At 51.5% G+C, this 20,794-nt stretch overlaps 1 protein-coding gene across 1 annotated transcript in view; it reads left to right on the plus strand.

Moving 5' to 3' along the window:
• Positions 1–18,608: 18,608 nt before the first annotated feature.
• LOC141089477 (mannosyl-oligosaccharide 1,2-alpha-mannosidase IA-like) overlaps positions 18,609–20,794 on the plus strand; it is a 317,924-nt gene continuing 315,738 nt past the window's right edge. Inside the window, exon 1 of the mRNA XM_073575915.1 lies at positions 18,609–19,490. Coding sequence (XP_073432016.1) covers positions 18,927–19,490 — 564 coding nt within the window. The 5' untranslated portion in view covers positions 18,609–18,926. The remainder of the gene's footprint in view (positions 19,491–20,794) is intronic.

Genomic DNA, 20,794 nt, shown 5'->3' on the forward strand with positions numbered 1-20,794 from the left:
GACCCTGATGAGACTCAGGTGCCCCTTCCCGCACACTATACCACCATACACGGTGACACAGAGGAAGGTGCACATGACATAGAAGAGGAGGTGATGGATGACCCAGTTGTTGACCCAGATTGGCATCCATTGGGGGAAGAGGGTGCTGCTTCCAATAGCTCAGATGAGGAGCATCCACAGCAGACATCGACATCGCAACAGCTGTTATCTGGCAGGCCCGGAGCACTCCAAAGACAGGTTCCAAACATCAAAAGAGTTGCTGGACAGCTTGTCCAGAGGGTCAAAAGATCACAGCGTGCTAGGCCGCAAAATGTCTGCCAAAGTAGGAAGAGTGCAGTGTGGCACTTTTTTGAACAAAATCCTCATGATCAGGCCAAGGTTATCTGTAAGAAGTGCGCAAAGACCTTTAGCCGAGGGAAAAATCTGAAAAATTTGAATACCAGTTGCATGCTTAGACATTTAGCCAGCATGCACTTGCAAGCGTGGACACAACACCAAACCTCAAGTGCCACATGTGCAACTGATCACAACGAAGGTAGTCAGCAACGCTACATTGTTTCCCCCACTGTAAGCCCACCGGTTAGCACAGCAGCAAATGTTGAGGTGTCGTTGCAAGGCCACAGCAGTCAGGGAATCCCACTGTTATATCAACGAAAGACTGATTCTAGGCCATCAGAAAGAACACCAACTCCATCACCATCATCAACCCTCTCTCAGTCCGCCCTGTCCACCGCTACTTCCACCATATGCAGCTCTCAAGTCCAGCTCACCCTCCCAGACACTATGAGTAGGTCAAGAAAGTACTCAGTCTCTCATCCGCGTACACTGGGTTTGAAAGCCCACATTGCCAAACTAATCTCGTTTGAGATGATGCCCTTTCGGTTGGTGGAAAGCACAGCTTTCCGCGAACTCATGGCCTATGCAGTACCACGCTATGACCTACCCAGTCGCCACTTCTTCTCTCGCAAAGCCATCCCAGCCCTCCACCATCATGTGAAAGACCGCATTGTCCATGCACTCAAGCAGTCAGTGAGCGGAAAAGTGCACCTCACTACTGATGCATGGTCCAGTCGGCATGGCCAGGGCCGTTACGTGTCCATCACTGCGCACTGGGTTAATGTGGTGGATGCAGGGTCCACAGGGGACAGCGGTGGTGGGACAGTGCTGCCTAGCCCACGGTATAGGAAACAGTTGGCTGTAGGCGTTCCACCCTCCTCCTCCTCCTCCAGAAGCGAAAGCTCGTCCACAGAGCGCAGTCGTACGAGCACTCCATCTGCAGCTGCCACTGTTGCACACGATGTGTCCCCCTATCGAGCAGCTAGTGGAAAGCGTCAGCAGGCTGTGTTGCAGATGATGTGTTTGGGCGACAGACATACCGCCGAGGTGCTGGCCGAGTACTTGAAGCGACAAACTGAGTCATGGCTGGGCAGTGTACATCTTGAGGCAGGCAAGGTAGTTAGTGATAACGGCCATAATTTTGTGGCAGCCATAGCCCTTTCAAAACTCAGCCACATACCTTGCTTGGCTCACACCTTGAACCTGGTGGTGCAGTGCTTCCTCAAAAATTATCCGGAGTTAACAGCCCTGCTCCAGAAGGTGCGAAGACTGTGCGCGCACATCCGCCGGTCGCCTGTACACTCCGTTCGTATGCAGAAGCTGCAGCGATTGCTCCACCTTCCCAACCACCGCTTCATTATCGACATTGCAACAAGGTGGAACTCTTCCCTGCACATGGTGGAGCGGCTGTGCGAGCAGAGGCAGGTCATAATGCATTTGTGGGAGGATACACGGCCAGGCACTTTGAGAGCAGACATGGAGTTGACAGGTGTGCAGTGGTCGAAGCTGAAAGACCTCTGTAAAGTCCTTCAGTGTTTTGAGGAATGCACACGGCTGGTAAGCGCAGACGACGCCATCCTAAGCGTGAGCATCCCACTTATGCGTCTGCTCATGCAAACTTTGACGCACCTTAAGGAGCAGGCGTCTGCAGCCAATGTTGATGAGGAGGAAGAGGAGGAGGGAATCCTTGATGACATTCAGCCATTGTCTGCTCAGGGACCTCTCCTGGACGAGGTGGAGGAAGAAGAGGAGGAGGAGGATGATGATGGGGATGATTACTTAGGGGAGGAGGATGCATCTCGTGGGGCAAGTGAAAATGTTGGCGTGGCAAGGTCTGGTACAGGGTTTGTGCATGACTGGAGGGATGTGGATTTGCCAGAAAGTGCTCCTCCAACCAGCACTCGCAGTGCATCATTGACACCGGGAACATTGGCCCACATGTCAGATTATGCCTTGCGGATCCTAAAAAGGGACCCCCGCATTGCCAAAATGATGAACGATAACGACTACTGGTTGGCCAGCATCCTGGATCCACGCTATAAAGGCAAATTACAAAACATCATGCCACAGGAGAACCTTGACCTAATATTGGCTAATAAACAAGCAACTCTGGTAAATCGGTTGCTTGAGGCATTCCCCGCACACAGCAGCGGTGATGGTTCTCACACGAGCCGTACGGGCCGGGGGCAGCTTGGCAGAGGTGTTCGTGGTGCACACAGCAGAAGTGGCGTTGGAGACAGGGGTTTCATGACAATGTTGTGGACTGATTTTTCAAATACCGCTCACACAACTGGTAATACTGCATCGATGGAAAGTGACAGGAGACAGCAGTTGTCAACCATGGTTAGAAACTACTTTTCCTCCCATATCGATGTTCTCCCACACAGGTCATTCCCCTTTGACTATTGGGCTGCTAAACTGGACACCTGGCCTGAATTGGCCCAATATGCCTTACAGGAGCTCGCTTGCCCAGCTGCAAGTGTGCTATCGGAAAGAGTCTTCAGTGCAGCTGGATCAATCCTGACAGAAAAAAGGACCTGTCTGTCAACCCAAAATGTGGATGATCTAACCTTCATTAAAATGAACCATGCATGGTTTCCAAGGATTTTGTCCCACCTTCCCCTGATGACACATAGGGTGACAGAAAAATGGCTTGCTTTGGTCCACCTCTTCCTGGGACTTGACCTATTTCGCCTTTTGCATCAGCTGAATGTCCAACATCAACATATGCCACTTTCTAAAACTCCCTAACTGTGCTGCCTCCCCCCCCATGGCCGGGGTCACCACCTAGTGCACGACACCGTGCGAGTGCCGTTGCCCTGGACAGGTGGGTAGGCCGACTCTTGGGTGCGGGCACTGGCACAGGGTCCCTCATAGTGCAATCAAGTGTCTCTGACGGTGGTGGTGCACACCCGCCGTCAGACACACCGCTGTACTATGAGGGGCCCAGTGCCAGTACCGACGCCCACGAGTGGGCCCCCCTTGCTTGGGCAGGGCCCCAGCATTTGCAATCTTTACCTCTCCCTGCTCCTCCGCTGTGTAATCTGGGCCGTCAAATCCATACTGTGCCTGACACCGTCTGAGCCTGCCTCCTGAGACATATATTTTGAATGTGTACGCTATCCATACATGTTATCCGGGGATACGGTACCCTTTCTAACCTTTGTGCAATCACGTGCAATCCATACTGGGCATAACACCGTCTGAGCCTGCCTCCTGAGACATATATTTTGAATGTGTACGCTATCCATACATGTTATCCGGGGATACGGTACCCTTTCTAACCTTTGTGCAATCACGTGCAATCCATACTGGGCCTAACACCGTCTGAGCCTGCCTCCTGAGACATATATTTTGAATGTGTACGCTATCCATACATGTTATCCGGGGATACGGTACCCTTTCTAACCTTTGTGCAATCACGTGCAATCCATACTGGGCCTAACACCGTCTGAGCCTGCCTCCTGAGACATATATTTTGATTGTGTACGCTATCCATACATGTTATCCGGGGATACGGTACCCTTTCTAACCTTTGTGCAATCACGTGCAATCCATACTGGGCCTAACACCGTCTGAGCCTGCCTCCTGAGACATATATTTTGATTGTGTACGCTATCCATACATGTTATCCGGGGATACGGTACCCTTTCTAACCTTTGTGCAATCACGTGCAATCCATACTGGGCCTAACACCGTCTGAGCCTGCCTCCTGAGACATATATTTTGAATGTGTACGCTATCCATACATGTTATCCGGGGATACGGTACCCTTTCTAACCTTTGTGCAATCACGTGCAATCCATACTGGGCCTAACACCGTCTGAGCCTGCCTCCTGAGACATATATTTTGAATGTGTACGCTATCCATACATGTTATCCGGGGATACGGTACCCTTTCTAACCTTTGTGCAATCACGTGCAATCCATACTGGGCCTAACACCGTCTGAGCCTGCCTCCTGAGACATATATTTTGAATGTGTACGCTATCCATACATGTTATCCGGGGATACAGTACCCTTTCTAACCTTTGTGCAATCACGTGCAATCCATACTGGGCCTAACACCGTCTGAGCCTGCCTCCTGAGACATATATTTTGAATGTGTACGCTATCCATACATGTTATCCGGGGATACGGTACCCTTTCTAACCTTTGTGCAATCACGTGCAATCCATACTGGGCCTAACACCGTCTGAGCCTGCCTCCTGAGACATATATTTTGAATGTGTACGCTATCCATACATGTTATCTGGGGATACGGTACCCTTTCTAACCTTTGTGCAATCACGTGTAATCCATACTGGGCGTGAGAACGGCTGGCGAGCTGTTAAGCAAGCTACAGCACCTGTGGTTTGCACACGTAAGTTTTTCATTTTTTCAGGAATGACGGTTAGGCCTAATTCCAGAACTGCAGTTGACCTGCACTTACTGGGAAATCATTGTTCGCGGGTAATAATTGTAATCAGTGATCCCCATCACTAACGTTGTTCAGCGGGTTATCTGCACCTGTAAGCGACAAACGCTGGCCTTTTCAGTGTAGCGCACATGCAGCCACGGACATGTAAGGGCATGACACACCAGTTATTGGCCAATCTCATGTTCCAGAGCCTCACGTGTCCCTCTAGTAAGCCGGACTCGGACCGCGGGGCATGACGGAGTCTCGTTCGTTAACGGAATTAAGCTTGCAATGTGTGCATCTGTTCTGTAGCTGGCATGGTTGAGGTTTCCCAGGTGGAGTCGAATTTAACCGTAGGCTCCACTCCTGGTGGTGCCCTTCTGGACATTCCTTTAAGGTTCAGCTTTGCAACCATACTGCCCACGTAAAACAAACAATTTGCCTTCATGAACGCTGTTTGGAGGGTCATGACTCGTGGGAATAACGCCGCCCAATTAGTTAACCTGCTAGAGAGATCCTTCGTTGCTCCCAAGCATGACATCACACTCCCTAGGAGGAAGGTAATGCCACTGTGGCGACCGTACTCCTGGGGGTGACACAAGTGCACTGATGCCCAGCCACTGCTCGATGAATCTGCTGGTACATTGACCCAGACCACTACATTCCCCTCGCACGCTACACGGCCTGAATCTGACCCTGATGAAACTCAGGTTACCCTTCCCATATACAGTTCTATCTTACACGGTGACAAAGAGGAAGCTGCAGATGAAAGTGCAGGTTCGGCCCACCCGCCATCAGACACACCACCGTACTATCAGGGGCCCTGTGCCAGTGCTGTCGCCAACGAGTGGGCCCCCCCTGCTTGCTCAGGATCACAGCACTTGCAAGGTTGAAATACTGTGCAGTGAGATGGAAGATGGGGACGACGAGGAGTCCAGACTAGTACAGGGATTCCCTAGCGAGGAGACTTATTTGATTGTTTTCAATGTTGGGACAGCAATTTTTGGGGAGCACGTTACTCTGGAGAATGATAGATGGGGCCCACCATACACTGGAACATTCCAAAGGTGGACATCAGACACTGGAGCAGCATTTACAGGGCCCATTATACACTAGAGCATTAGAAATGGGGCCCATTATGTTTGGAGCATTATTTGGGCCCATAAGACTGTAGCATTATGTGGAGCTCATCATATACTGTTTCAAACATTATATGGGACCAATGATTCTGTATGGAGAAATAGATGGCCTCGTCATGAGATGTAAAAAGTGAAGTATTTTTCATTGTACTATACCGCTATTTCTCTGCCGTATCGGAGCATGATGAGTTTTGGTATGTGTTAAAGGGGCGCTCTTTCGCCCAGGGCACATGAAAACCTGGAGCCAGCCCCCCCCCCCCACAACTTTAGCCAAATAACCCCCATTTTTCAGTGCGTAACTTGTATTATGAAGTTAATTAAGGTTGACAAGCTTAAGTAAGAAGAATTGATGCTTTTGGCATTCAAATGGGCACTGTAGGTGTGTTTCCTGTCCTCCTCTCACTGCCGACTTTTATTCCCCATTGACTTACATTGGGTTTCGTGTTTCGGGACGACCCCGACTTTTCCCTATAATCGGACGATCTTGCTCGACCCAACTTTTGGAAAAGTCGGGTTTCACGAAACGAAACGCGACCCTAAAAAACCAAAAGTCGCTCAACTCTAGTTATCACTCATGTAATGTAAGAAGTGAAATCTTTGGCATTGTATACCTATATTTCTCTACTGTATCTGTGCATTATGAATTGTGGTATTTGTTAAAGGGGCCACTGAGACTCTTTCACCTGGGGCCCACAAAAACCTGAAGCTGGCCCTGTGTGACTTGCACACTACCCACTTTTCCTGTCTTGTTGTCGAAGAGACGACATTGGGCTTTGGGAGGGTCAATATTGGTTTAGTATTTTTAATATTACTATGGCCAAATAGAAAAATATTGGAAAGGCTGTTTAAATGGATTATCCCAAGTAATCCGCTCTCCTCTGGATAGGGGATAACTTTCCAATTGCTGTAGATCCGACTGCAGGGACCCCCATGATCCTGAAACTTGGAGCTCTGTAGAGCACCATGTAAATGCAGCTGTGGTCGATCATACGCACTGTGGCGACATTCACATGTGGCTCTTCGAATAACTCCTTTTAAGAGAGTGACGGGCACGACAAAGTATAGCTAATCGGGGTGAGGAGTGTTATAGTTTGTGTGCTGGTGGAGTTTGTGTGGCTGGGCTGCTTTTTTGTCCCAGTCCGGCCCTGATGAGAACTGTATGGACTATGAGCGGGCCAAAGAAGTCATCTTGGCCCGGTATGCGCTGACATCTGAGGCATAATGCCAAAAGTTGCGCGGATTTATAAAACAGGTAACAGATACCCACGCTGAATGGGTCTGTAAACTACGGCGGTCACTGCTACAGTGGGTACAAGGGAACCAAGCAACCACTAAGGAGGACGTCCTCCAGCTCTTCTTGTCAGAGTGATTCTTTACTGGAATAAACCCCGAGACACAAGAATGGCTTTGGGACAGACGGCCAATGACTCTTAGGGAGGCCGCTCGTCTGGCCGATGAACATCATGTCACTAGGGGCCCTCCCATGGGTCTGGAGGCCCCTAAAACACAAAAGATTGTTGGGGGTCCAGCTAAAACCCAGGCTTACCAGAGTCACCCTGGGGTGCGATGCCACACCTGCCATCAGCTGGGCCACCTGCAAAGACAATGTCCCAACCGGACTCAGCGTACCCAGTGGCCAAAGGCGGGAACGGCTACAGTCAACCGGGCCGCTGCAAACTACTACCAGGGCGAAGCTGACCCGGCATTGGGGGCTATTACTAATCCGGGGATGAAAGAGATGGAGGAAGTAGACCCCGTGCAGGCAGCCCGGGCAGATAGTCGACAACAGCATCGACAGGCGATGTGGGTTAATGGGAAATGTATGCAGGGACTAAGAGATTCAGGAGCAACTTTGACCCTTGTGAAGTCTCATCTCGTCCGGGACCAAGAGAAGACGGACCGGACAGTGGCCGTCCGTGTAGCAGGGGGAGCCATACATCGACTGCCCACTGCCAGGATTCACCTGAACTGAGGAGTCGGGGATGGCCTTGTTGAGGTCGGCCTGATGGAGGATTTGCCTGGAGACATCTTGCTGGGAAATGACTTGGGGCCCATGTTGTTTGCATTCTCGGTCGCCCCTCTGGCTGAGACCTATCCTGTGACCACCCGGAGACAAGCTCGAGCTGTGGAGGCGGAATCACACTCAGAGGAGGCCCAGGTAAGATACCCCAGCCCTACACGTATCCCCATAGCCAGACACATTTCTTGGGCCACCCCAGCTGAGTTTAAACGGGAGGTACTTGAGGATCACTCATTACAGGGGTAACGTGGGAAGGCACAGGAGGGGAGAGGAGTACTGGAAGGGGAACAGTTTGTATGGCATCAGGGACTCCTCTACCGGGTTACAGAGCAGTGCCCCACAGGAACGAGCCCCACTATAAAACGACAGCTGGTAATTCCCAAGAAGTATAGGCAGGAGCTACTGCGAATCTCTCATGACATACCCTTGGCCGGGCACCTCGGCGTCAGTCGCACCAGGCATTGTCTGACACAAAACTTTTGGCCGGGGGTAACCTATGATGTTCGTCAGTACTGCCAGACCTGTGACAGTTGCCAGCGCATTGGCAAGAGGGGAGATCACTGCAAGGCCAAACTACACCCCCTCCCCATTGTGGAGGAGCCACTTAGCCGAGTAGCGGTCGATCTGATAGGGCCGTTAGCCACACCCAGTCCATCAGGGGAAAAGTATATATTGACAGTGGTAGATTATGCCACACGGTATCCAGAGGCGGTTGCATTACCTAACATATTGGCAGAGACAGTGGCGGATGACCTGCTCCAGGTTTTCTCACAGGTTGGATTTCCCCCGGGAGGTTATCTCGGACCAGGGTACGCAGTTTACAGCAGAGGTGACCAACCAACTGTGGAAGCTATGCGTCGTAAAGTCCATTAGAAGCGCCCCGTACCACCCGCAAACCAATGGGTTGTGTGAACGCTTTAACGGAACATTAAAACAACTCATTGGGACTTTTACCTGGACCTACAGGGACTGGAAGAAATTCTTGCCACACCTCCTGTTTGCCTATGGGGAGGTGCCCCAAGAATCCACGGGGTTCTCCCTGTTCGAACTGTTATAAGGGAGGCGGGTAAGGGGACCCCTAGACTTAGTGCGAGAACACTGGGAAGGGGAGGGAACCATAGAAGGGATACCTATTGCGCCCTATGTGCTGGAATTCCGCGACCTCCTACAGGCGCTGACTCAGGCTGTATGTGGGAACATGCAGGCGGCCCAACGGCACCAGAGCGTATGGTATGATCGGAGGGCCCGAGAACGTACCTTTGAGATAGGACAGAAGGTCCTGGTGTTAGAACCAACTAGGCAGAGCAAGTTCAAAGCTGCATGGCAGGGGCCCTACCAGGTAGTGGGGAAAATAGCCGACACCACCTACAATGTCGCCGATTATGACGACACCAGGGTTATCCGCATGTTTCACGTGAATATGCTGAAGCCCTACCGGGAGCGCCCTGAAGAGGTAGTGGCCATCTGTGCCCCCGAAGCAGAGGATTTAGCAGGACTTCCCTTGCCTGATGTCTTAGGGGCGAGGACTCAGTCTAAAACATGGGACCAGGTACACTTGGGAGAAAACCTAGGGCCCCGGGAGAGACAGCAGGCGGAGATGTTGTTGAGGCAGCGACAGAGGATGTTTTCAGAGAGACCGGGGTACACTCGCCTGGCACAACACAAGGTTGAGACCCAGGATCAGACCCCCGTGAGACAACCCTCCTTCCGCGACCCTGAGTCTGTACGAGAAGGGATGCGACAAGAGATACAAGAGATGTTGCGTTTAGGGGTCATTGAAGAGTCAGATAGTCCCTGGGCATCCCCCGTAGTGCTAGTGCCCAAGAAGGATGGGACTACCCAGTTTTGTGTAGACTATCACAAGCTAAATGAGAAAACGGTGACGGATGCGTATCCCATGCCGCATGTGGATGAGTTGTTAGACCGGCTGGCGAGGGCAAAGTATTTTGACCACCATTGATCTATGCAAAGGCTATTGGCAGATACCCCTAAGTCCTGACGCTATTTCCAAGTCTGCATTTGTCATCCCATTCGGCTTATTCCAGTTTCGAGTTATGCCATTCGGGATGAAGAATGCCCCTGCGACCTTCCAGAGGCTGGCTGACCGGCTTCTGGATGGTCTCCAGGACTATGCTTGTGCCTACCTGGATGACATCGCCATCTACAGCGCGACATGGGATGAGCATCTAAATCACCTAGAGACAGTATTGGACAGGATTCACAAGACCGGAATCACCTTGAACATGGAGTAGCAGTGATCTCTTATGTTCCCCTGTTACAAAGCCTTTCGAGCCAGCGCCCTTCATTCCGAAGCGAGGAAAAGCAGAGTGAACTTCCTGAAACACGGGGTGGTAATGTAAGAGGTATTACAGCACAGAAGACCCCGTTACATACAGTATATCAGCTGTGAGGGCGTACATATACAGTATACCAGCTGTGAGGACACATATATACAGTATACCAGCTGTGATGTCGTACATATACATTATAACACATATACAGTATACCAGCTGTGGGGGCGCACACACAGTATACCAGCTGTGAGGGCGTACATATACAGTATACCAGCTGTGAGGTCGTACATAAACAGTATACTTGCTGTGAGGGCGTACATTTACAGTATACCAGCTGTGAGGGCACACACATGCAGTAAACCAGCTGTGAGGGCACACACACAGTATACCAGCTGTGAGGGTGCACATATACAGTATACCAGCTGTGAGGGCGCACATATACAGTATACTAGCTGTGAGGGCGCACATATACAGTATACCAGCTGTGAGGGCACACATACACAGTATAACAGTTGTGAGGGCACACATACACAGTATACCAGCTGTGAGGGCACACATATACAGTATACCAGTTGTGAGGGCACACATATACAGTATACCAGCTGTGAGGGCACACATATACAGTATACCAGCTGTGAGGGCACACATAAACAGTATACTTGCTGTGAGGGCGTACATATACAGTATACCAGCTGTGAGGGAGTACATTTACAGTATACCAGCTGTGAGGGCACACATATACAGTATACCAGCTGTGAGGTCGTACATAAACAGTATACTTGCTGTGAGGGCGTACATATACAGTATATCAGCTGTGAGGGCACACATATACAGTATACCAGCTGTGAGGGCTCACATATAGAGTATACCAGCTGTGAGGGCTTACATATACAGTATACTTGCTGTGAGGGAGTACATATACAGTATACTAGCTGTGAGGGCACACATATACAGTATACCAGCTGTGAGGGCGTACATAAACAGTATACTTGCTGTGAGGGCGTACATATACACTATACCAGCTGTGAGGGCGTACATTTACAGTATACCAGCTGTGAGGGCACACACATACAGTAAACCAGCTATGAGGGCACACACACAGTATACCAGCTGTGAGGGTGCACATATACAGTATACCAGCTGTGAGGGCGCACATATACAGTATACCAGCTGTGAGGGCGCACATATACAGTATACCAGCTGTGAGGGCGCACATATACAGTATACCAGCTGTGAGGGCGCACATATACAGTATACCAGCTGTGAGGGCACACATATACAGTCATGGCCAAAAGTTTTGAGAATGACACAAATATTAATTTTTACAAGGTCTACTGCTTCATTTTTTCTAATGGCAATTTGCATATACTCCAGAATGTTATAAAGAGTGATCAGCTTAACAGCAATTACTTGCAAAGTCAATATTTGCCTAGAAAATTAACTTTATCCCCCAAAACACATTTCAACATCATTGCAGCCCTGCCTTAAAAGGACCAGCTAACATCGTTTCAGTGATTGCTCCATTAACACAGGTGTGGGTGTTGATGAGGACAGGGCTGGAGATCAATCTGTCATGATTAAGTAAGAATGACACCATTGGACACTTTAAAAGGAGGCTGGTGCTTGGCATCATTGTTTCTCTTCTGTTAACCATGGTTATCTCTAAAGAAACACGTGCAGTCATCATTGCACTGCACAAAAATGGCCTAACAGGGAAGAGTATCGCAGCTAGAAAGATTGCACCTCAGTCAACAATCTATCGCATCATCAAGAACTTCAAGGAGAGAGGTTCCCTTGTTGCCAAAAAGGCTCCAGGGCGCCCAAGAAAGACCAGCAAGCGCCAGGACCGTCTCTTAAAAGTGTTTCAGCTGCGTGATCGGGCTACCAGCCGTGCAGAGCTTGCTCAGGATTGGCAGCAGGCAGGTGTGAGTGCATCTGCACGCGCTGTGAGGCGGAGACTCTTGGAGCAAGGCCTGGTCTCAAGGAGGGCAGCAAAGAAGCCACTTCTCTCCAGAAAAAACATCATGGACAGACTGATATTCTGCAAGAGGTACAGGGAGTGGACTGCTGAGGACTGGGGTAAAGTCATTTTCTCTGATGAATCCCCTTTTCGATTGTTTGGGACATCTAGAAAACGGCTTATTCGGAGAAGACCAGGTGAGCGCTACCACCAGTCTTGTCTCATGCCAACTGTCAAGCATCCTGAAACCATTCATGTGTGGGGTTGCTTCTCAGCCAAGGGAATGGGCTCTCTCTCAATCTTGCCTTAAAACACAGCCATGAATAAAGAATGGTACCAGAATGTCCTCCAAGAGCAACTTCTCCCAACCGTCCAAGAGCAGTTTGGCGATCAACAATGCCTTTTTCAACATGATGGAGCACCTTGCCATAAAGCAAAGGTGATAACTAAATGGCTCAGGGAACAAAACATAGAGATTTTGGGACCATGGCCTGGAAACTCCCCAGATCTTAATCCCATTGAGAACTTGTGGTCAATCATCAAGAGACGGGTGGACAAACAAAAACCTTCAAATTCAGACAAAATAAAAGCATTGATTTTGCAAGAATGGACTGCTATCAGTCAGGATTTGATCCAGAAGTTGATTGAGAGCATGCCAGTGAGAATTTCTGAGGTCCTGAAGAAGAAGGGTCAACAATGCAAATATTGACTTGCTGCATTAACTCATTCTAACTGTCAATATAACCTTTTGCTACTCATAATATGATTGCAATTATATTTCTGTATGTGATAAAAACATCTGACAAACACACATAAAAACCAGAGGCCAGCAGATCATGTGAAAATATAATATTTGTGTCATTCTCAAAACTTTTGGCCATGACTGTACAGTATACCAGCTGTGAGGGCACACATATACAGTATACCAGCTGTGAGGGCACACATACAGTATACCAGCTGTGAGGGCTCACATATACAGTATACTAGCTGTGAGGGCGCACATATATGGGTCGCCCTCCCAGGGCTGTGGGGTACTCGGTACCAGGCCGGTATCAGTGGACGTGTCACAGCGGCGGTGACCCGGTCCGTGGCCCTTGGCGCCCAAGTAATAGGGAGATGTGAATGGTGGAATGTAGTTAGATGAATAGTTTGTGACGCCACCTGTGGTGTTCGGCAAGGGACGTGTTAAGCCGACGCTGCAGACAGATCCTCCGGGACAGATCGTGTGGTGCAGCAATGATGGCATAGCCCTCCACAGGCAGGGCTGTTGTCCCAGGGCAGTGTAGATGTGGGGACATTTAGATGGTGTAGTGTCCGGCGCAGGGGATGTAGCAGTGCCAGGCGGACGGACGCAGGAAGGAATGGAGGACACAGGGGAATGTAGTCCCAAAGCTTTACTCACAGTCTGTAGCGCCCGCTTCTGCGCTGTGTCCTCCGGGTCGGGGACTCAGTCAACCTCCAGGCAAGATGGACAGCTCCCTTCCACATTCCGCCAACTTATGTGCCTTTTCGGAACGTCTCCTCTATAGCGCCTTTAAACTGTGTTCTAAATTATTATGCAAAAAGAGTTTAGGAGTGATAAGGTTTGAATTTTTTTGTTTGTCGTTTAAACTCATTGATGGTGATGTGTGTCAGGGCTCTTTATATCACTAAAAGCAATTGCAGATACCTGTGCAAATTAGTTTGGCAGGTGTGTCCAAATAAAGGCAAGACTACTTAAGAAGGCTGTTCCACATTATTAAGCAGCCTACATTTTTTGCCAAAATGGGAAAGAAAAAGGATGTGTCGGCTGCTGAGAAGCAACAAATTGTGGAGTATTTAGGTCAAGGCTTGACTACAATCAACATTGCCAAGACACTTCATCGTGATCATTGCACAATCAAGAAATATGTAGCTGATTCCCAGCACACACGTGTGCGTGCTGATAAGGAAAAATTGAGGAGTCTTTCCAACAGGCAATTGCGTCAGGTTAAAAGAGCAGCTGCAAAAATGCCTCGTCATAGCAGCAGACAAATTTTGAAGCTGCTGGTGCCTCCAACGTCCCCCGAACAACAAGATGCAGGGTCCTTCAGAGGTTTGCAGCTGTGTGTAAGCCATCCTGTCGACCACCTCTATCCACTGCACACAAGCAGAAACGGCTCCAGTGGGCCAAACGATACATGAAGACTGACTTCCAAACTGTTTTGTTCACCGATAAGTGCCGTGCAACGCTCGATGGTCCAGATGGATGGAGTGGAGGATGGCTGGTTGATGGGCACCCCATGAAAACACGGCTAAGGCGCCAACAAAGAGGAGGTGGAGTAATGTTTTGGGCTGGAATCATAGGGAGAGAGATTGTCGGCCCCTTTAGAATCTCTGAAGGGGTAAAGATGAACTCCATAATCTATGTGGAGTTTGTAAAACAGCACTTCCTGCCATGGTTCAAGAGGAAGAACCGTGCTTTCCACAGCAAGATCATTTTCATGCATGATAATGCACTGTCTCATGCTGCAAATAACACATCTGCATCTCTGGCTGCTATGGGCATAAAAGAGGACAAACTTATGGTGTGGCCACCATCTTCCCCTGACCTCAACCCCATTGAGAACCTCTGGAGCATCATCAAAAGGAGTGTCTATGATGGCGGGAGGCAGTTCACATCTTAGCAACAGCTCTGGGAGGGTATTCTGTCCACATGCAAAACAATTGGAGCACAAACCATCCAAAAACTGACAAATTCAATGGACGAGAGAGTTCAGAAGCTTCTTTCGAACAAGGGGTCCTATGTGCAAATGTAACATCACCTAGAATAAAGTTTTGACTTGAAAACTGTTTGATTTCATTTTGTAATAAGCTGATAATGCTTATAATTTCACAATTGACCATTTATTTGTTCAAAATAAAAAGGTTGAAAACTCTGCTGTGCATAATAATTTGGAACATGCATTTTGAGTGTTTCTTATTTTTAAAAATATACTGTTTTCATAGGCAGTTTGTTCAAAAACATTGCAATTATACTAGAATATTAGATGACTGGAAAATAACAATGACTGCAATTCATATAGGTAATTTAGAGAAAATATGAGGAAATATTTTTCGCATAATAATTTGGAACACAGTGTAAATGTGAAGATCTCCTAGTACTGAGTTACACTGGAGTTCCTCCTGACAGATGTTCCCAAGAACTCTACTTGCACGGCAGACAGCTGTAGCCTGCTTCGGGGACTCTCTACTCCTAAGTCCCGGCTCTCTATCCGTATTGCTGTTGTGCCCTCAAGTCTTAGATGGGAGTAGTGCATTTACAGCCCACTACTCCACCGGTGTCTGCTGCAGAACCATTAGTGTCCATACAACCTCGGGGACCGGGCCCCGGCCTTGCGCTTAGAACTTCTAGGCAGGGTTCTTCCTCTATGTTCCCTTTTACTCCTACGTTCCGTACTTGTCTTTTCCCTTCTATGGAAGCTCAGGCTTCTGTTCAATGTCCTTCTCCTTCTTTCCTTTCCCGTGCCAGCTGGCTCAGGTCACTGAGGTAGCTGCAGCATTCCTTCCTCCATCCCTTCTTCCAGGGATCCCCACTCCTCCCGAGTGGCTTCTTCTCCTACTCAACCTCCTGTCAGACTGACCCTTAACCTGGAACTGTCCCACTCTTTTATATGTATACTCAACTCCACCCACCTCCCAGCACGTCTAGTGTTCCAAGCAGGGAACCGTGCTCTGCTTCTCTCTAAGCAAGGAGCCGCAATGTGGTTGTGCTGAACTACTCTATTGTGTGGGGTGCGAGTATTGGAGCGTGGCGTCCAACTTACCTGGATGGTGGGGCACCACACCTTAGGAGAAGGTGCAGTACCTCTGTGGCGACTGAGCCTCAGGGGCGCCACATATACAGTATACCAGCTGTGAGGGCACACATATACAGCATACCAGCTGTGAGGGCACACATATACAGTATATGTGGCGCCCCTGAGGCTCGGTCGCCACAGAGGTACTGCACCTTCTCTTAAGGTGTAGTGCCCCACCGTCCAGGTAAGGTGGGAACTCCTTTCCACACTCCAACACTCGCACCCCACACAACAGGGTAGTTCTGCACAACCACATTGCGGCTCAGTGCTTAGAGTGTAGCAGAGCACCTTTGGTGGTACCCTGCTTGGAACACTGGATGTGCTGGGAGGTGGGTGGAGTTAAAATACATAAAAGAGTGGGAAAGTGTAGGATGTCAGGTCAGTCTGACAGAAGGTCAGTCGGGTAGGAAGTCACTCAGACAGGAGTGGGGATCCCTGGAAGAAGGGATGGAAGAAGGAGTGCTGCAGCTGCCTCAGTGATGTGAGCCAGCTGGCACGGGAATGGAAAAGAAGGAGAACGACGTAGAACTGAAACCTAAGCTTCCATAAGAGAGAGAAACACAAGTACGGAACGAAGGAGTAAGGAGAACAGAGAGGACGTGGGTTAGAAGAGGAACCCTGCCTATAGGTTCTCAGCGCAAGGCCGGGGCCCTGTCCCCGAGGTTGTATGGACACTTATGGTTCTGCAGCAGACACCGGTGGAGTAGTTGGCTGTAAATGCACTACTCCCATCTAAGACTTGGGGCACAACAGCAATTGGATAGAGAGCCGGGACTCAGGAGAAGGGGGTCCCCGAAGCAGGCTACAGCTGTCTGCCGTACAAGTAGAGTTCTTGGGAACATCTGTCAGGAGGAACTCCAGTGTAACTCAGTACTAGGAGATCTTCACACTTTAAGGCGCTATAGAGGAGTTGTTCAGAATGGTACATGTTGGCGGAGTGTTGGAGGGGAGCGTTCCATCTTGCCTGGAGGTTGACTGAGTCTCTGACCCGGAGGACACGGCCCGGAGGCAGGCACCCTTGTGTACCACAGACTGTGAGTAAAGCTTTGGAACTACAAGCCCCGGTGTCCTACATTCATTCTTGCGCCAACGCCGCCAGCACCGCTACATCAGGGTACCATAATTTACCCCGCCTGCGCCTCTCCTCAACCATTGCAACTACATGGCCCTGGGGCTACAGCTTCACCTGTGGGGAGCTACACCATCTATGCTGCAACACACCACCAGCCCCAGGGGACCAGCAGATCTGCATGCAGCATCGGCTTAACACCTCCCTTGCCGAACACCACAGGTGGCGTCACGCAGTGGCGGAATAAGTGGACTATGGGCCCGGGGCTGTTCATAAAACCTGGGCCCCTGTACCCCCCTTCCCAGGAAAACATTTTCTGTCCAAATTTTGAGGCTCTTCTCACAAAAACACTGCACATGCTGATTTTTAGGTATACAAAGTGACACTGAGTGGAAGGAAGCTGCCCGCAGGGAGAGCTCAGCAGCTGACTGAGCATGGAGGCAGCCGCATAATGCATTGGAGCCGGGAGCAGCCAGGGAGGCTGGGGAGAGGCAGAGCATGGAGGCAGCCGCATAAATTGCATAATGCATTGGATTGGAGGGAGCAGCCAGGGAGGCTGGGGAGAGGCAGAGCATGGAGGCAGCCGCATAAACTGCATAATGCATTGGATTGGAGGGAGCAGCCAGGGAGGCTGGGGAGAGGCAGAGCATCCTCCTCCCAAATGGTGACGGTGAGTGACCCACCTGCGCTAGGCGCTAGCCGCTGCCAAAATCTCCTGGGCTGAGCCTGATATACTCTCTCTTCTCTCCTCACTGTGCCTCAGCCGGCCGCCTCCACGCTTCTCTCCCGAGTCCCGGCCACAGCACAGAGAGAGGAGGAATTTCTGCTCCTGCCGTGCTGCGCCGCCCCCACACACGTGCCGCCTGGGACTGCCCGCCCCCCTTCCAAGTTCCTACGCCACTGGGCGGCGGCGGGCGGCTCACACAGATGCCGACTGACCGGATTGGCCCCTGCCCTGGGCCCCCAAAAAACCTTGGGCCCGGGGCGACCGCCCCATCCGCCCCTATTAAGATCGGCCATTGGGCCGTCACGAACTATTCCACTTAAACTACATTACAAACTCCCATTGATTTTTGGGCGCCCAGGGCCATGGACCGGGTCACCGCTGCTGTGACACATCCCCCTGACACCGCCCTGGGAGGGCGACCCATATACTTGCTGTGAGGGCGTACATATATACAGTATACCAGCTGTGAGGATGCAGTATGACAGGGGTGAGCCTGCTGTAATACAGTACACGAGGTGTGAAGACACGCACATTCAGGCTACCAGGGGTGAGGGCACAGGGTTACCGCACACTATTTGGGCATATATACAGCTCTTGTCTGTGTGTACAAAGTCCATTACCGCACATGATGCGGACGAGCTGAAGTGATGCCGGGGCTGCGGTGCGGGTGACCCGGGTGACCGCGAGTGCCGCCCCGCGCACACCGAGGAGCAGCGCTCACCTCCACATTGTAAGGCACGGCGCCTGTTCTGCAAGGCTTTCAGATCTAGCCAATAGGAGGCATGCGCGGGCGTGGCCTGTGCGGGAGGGCGGAGACTCTCTCCAGTCCCTGTACTGCTGCCCTGAGGCTCCGTCAGTGCCGGGTAGAGGCAGCGGAATGACTGGATGTGTATGTACAGTGTGTGCGGTCACCTGGCAAGTGCTCCCCGCCCCGGGGCTGGGGGAGTGAGCGGCCCTGCCTCCACCTTCACGAGAAGCAGGGATTCCCACACAGCGGGCTCCCCCCTCCCGCACTTCCCTCGCTCCTCCCCTGGCTTGATAAACTCTGACAAACAGCCCGGGAAGTGGCAGCAAGACTCCGGACGGAGCGGAGAACACGCTGCTCACGGCTGCGCTCCGGGACTGAGCGGAGAACTTGGCGCGCTCACGTGAGCACACACGGTCATGCCGGTCGGCAGTCTGCTGCCTTTCAGTGTGTCCCCGCTGGGGTCGGGGAGCGGAGCCGGGGGCGGGTCGGGCGGATTGGCCCCTGGAGGCGGGGTGTCCGGGCTCAGCTGGCTGGGCCCCGCGGGGAGGAAGCTCTCGGGATTCCGGCTCACGGAGAAGTTCGTGCTCCTGCTGGTGTTCAGCGGCTTCATCACCTTGTGCTTCGGGGCCATCTTCTTCCTCCCCGACTCCCCCAAGCTGCTGAGCGGGGTGTTCTTCCAGCAGCCTCCTCCGCAGCGCACCCCTCTGGGGCCCGGAGCGCAGGACGAAGAGGACGGGGGGCGCCTCGCCCGGATCCGCGAGGAGCATGAGCGGGTGCTGTGGGAAGCCAAGGACACCCTGAACCGGCCGCCCGAGCAGATCAAGGGGGACATCCAGAGCGACAAGGACCGGCTGCGGGCACAGGGCAGGGGCACTGCCGCGGGCCGCCTAACCTTCCGGCCCTTCAAGGAGCCCATTGGAGTGGTGGGCAAGGAGCCTGCGGACCCCGACGTGCAGCAGAAGCGGGACAAGATCAAGGAGGTGAGAGCGCTGCCGCCGATCACTGCACCCCTCACCTGCACATCATGTCATATAGTGCCTGGGCATGAGGGATTACCGGTCACACACGGTGCCGCCGATCACTGCACCCCTCACCTGCACATCATGTCATATAGTGCCTGGGCATGAGGGATTACCGGTCACACACGGTGCCGCCGATCACTGCACCCCTCACCTGCACATCATGTCATACAGTGCCTGGGCATGAGGGATTACAGGTCACACACGGTGCAGAGGAGATGAGAGCGCTGCCGCCGATCACTGCACCCCTCACCTGCACATCATGTCATACAGTGCCTGGGCATGAGGGATTACAGGTCACACAGTGCAGAGGAGGTGAGAGCGCTGCCGCCGATCACTGCACCCCTCACCTGCACATCATGTCATAGTGCCTGGGCATGAGGGATTACCGGTCACACACGGTGCAGAGGAGGTGAGAGCGCTGCCGCCGATCACTGCACCCCTCACCTGCACATCATGTCATACAGTGCCTGGGCATGAGGGATTACAGGTCACACACGGTGCAGAGGAGGTGAGAACGCTGCCGCCGATCACTGCACCCCTCACCTGCACATCATGTCATACAGTGCCTGGGCATGAGGGATTACAGGTCACACACGGTGCAGAGGAGGTGAGAGCGCTGCCGCCGATCACTGCACCCCTCACCTGCACATCATGTCATACAGTGCCTGGGCATGAGGGATTACAGGTCACACACGCTGCCGATCACTGCACCCCTCACCTTGACATCATGTCATATAGTGCCTGGGCATGAGGGATTACAGGTCACACGGTGCAGAGGAGGTGAGAGCGCTGCCGCCGATCACTGCACCCCTCACCTGCACATCATGTCATATAGTGCCTGGGCATGAGGGATTACAGGTCACACACGGTGCAGAGGAGGTGAGAGCGCCGCTGCCGATCACTGCACCCCTCACCTGCACATCATGTCATGTAGTGCCTGGGCATGAGGGATTACAGGTCACACATGGTGCAGAGGAGATGGCTATCAGATTAGTGCCACAGCAGATGGTCCTTGAGTGTTGGGTGCTGCTGATCCGTGTGGGTAAGAGGGCACCGTGTCCCTGTGTATGGCAGCGTCTTGGCATTTCAGGGGGCTGCTGTGGGGTCTTTGTGCCCCTAGCTATTATCCATCAGGCAGCCTTGGTTGCACAGTGGCATCATGCTCTTCATTCGTTAATGGTCTGCATCCCAAAGCAAAAGGGGCGCCATTACTTTGGCCTGTGCCCTCACAGTGCGTTTGATCCTCATCCACTAGGTGCCAC

This window comes from Dendrobates tinctorius, unplaced genomic scaffold (genome assembly GCF_039654945.1).
Source record: "Dendrobates tinctorius isolate UK_male_01 unplaced genomic scaffold, ASM3965494v1 ptg000046l, whole genome shotgun sequence".
In the NCBI taxonomy this organism is placed as follows: Eukaryota; Metazoa; Chordata; class Amphibia; order Anura; family Dendrobatidae; genus Dendrobates; species Dendrobates tinctorius.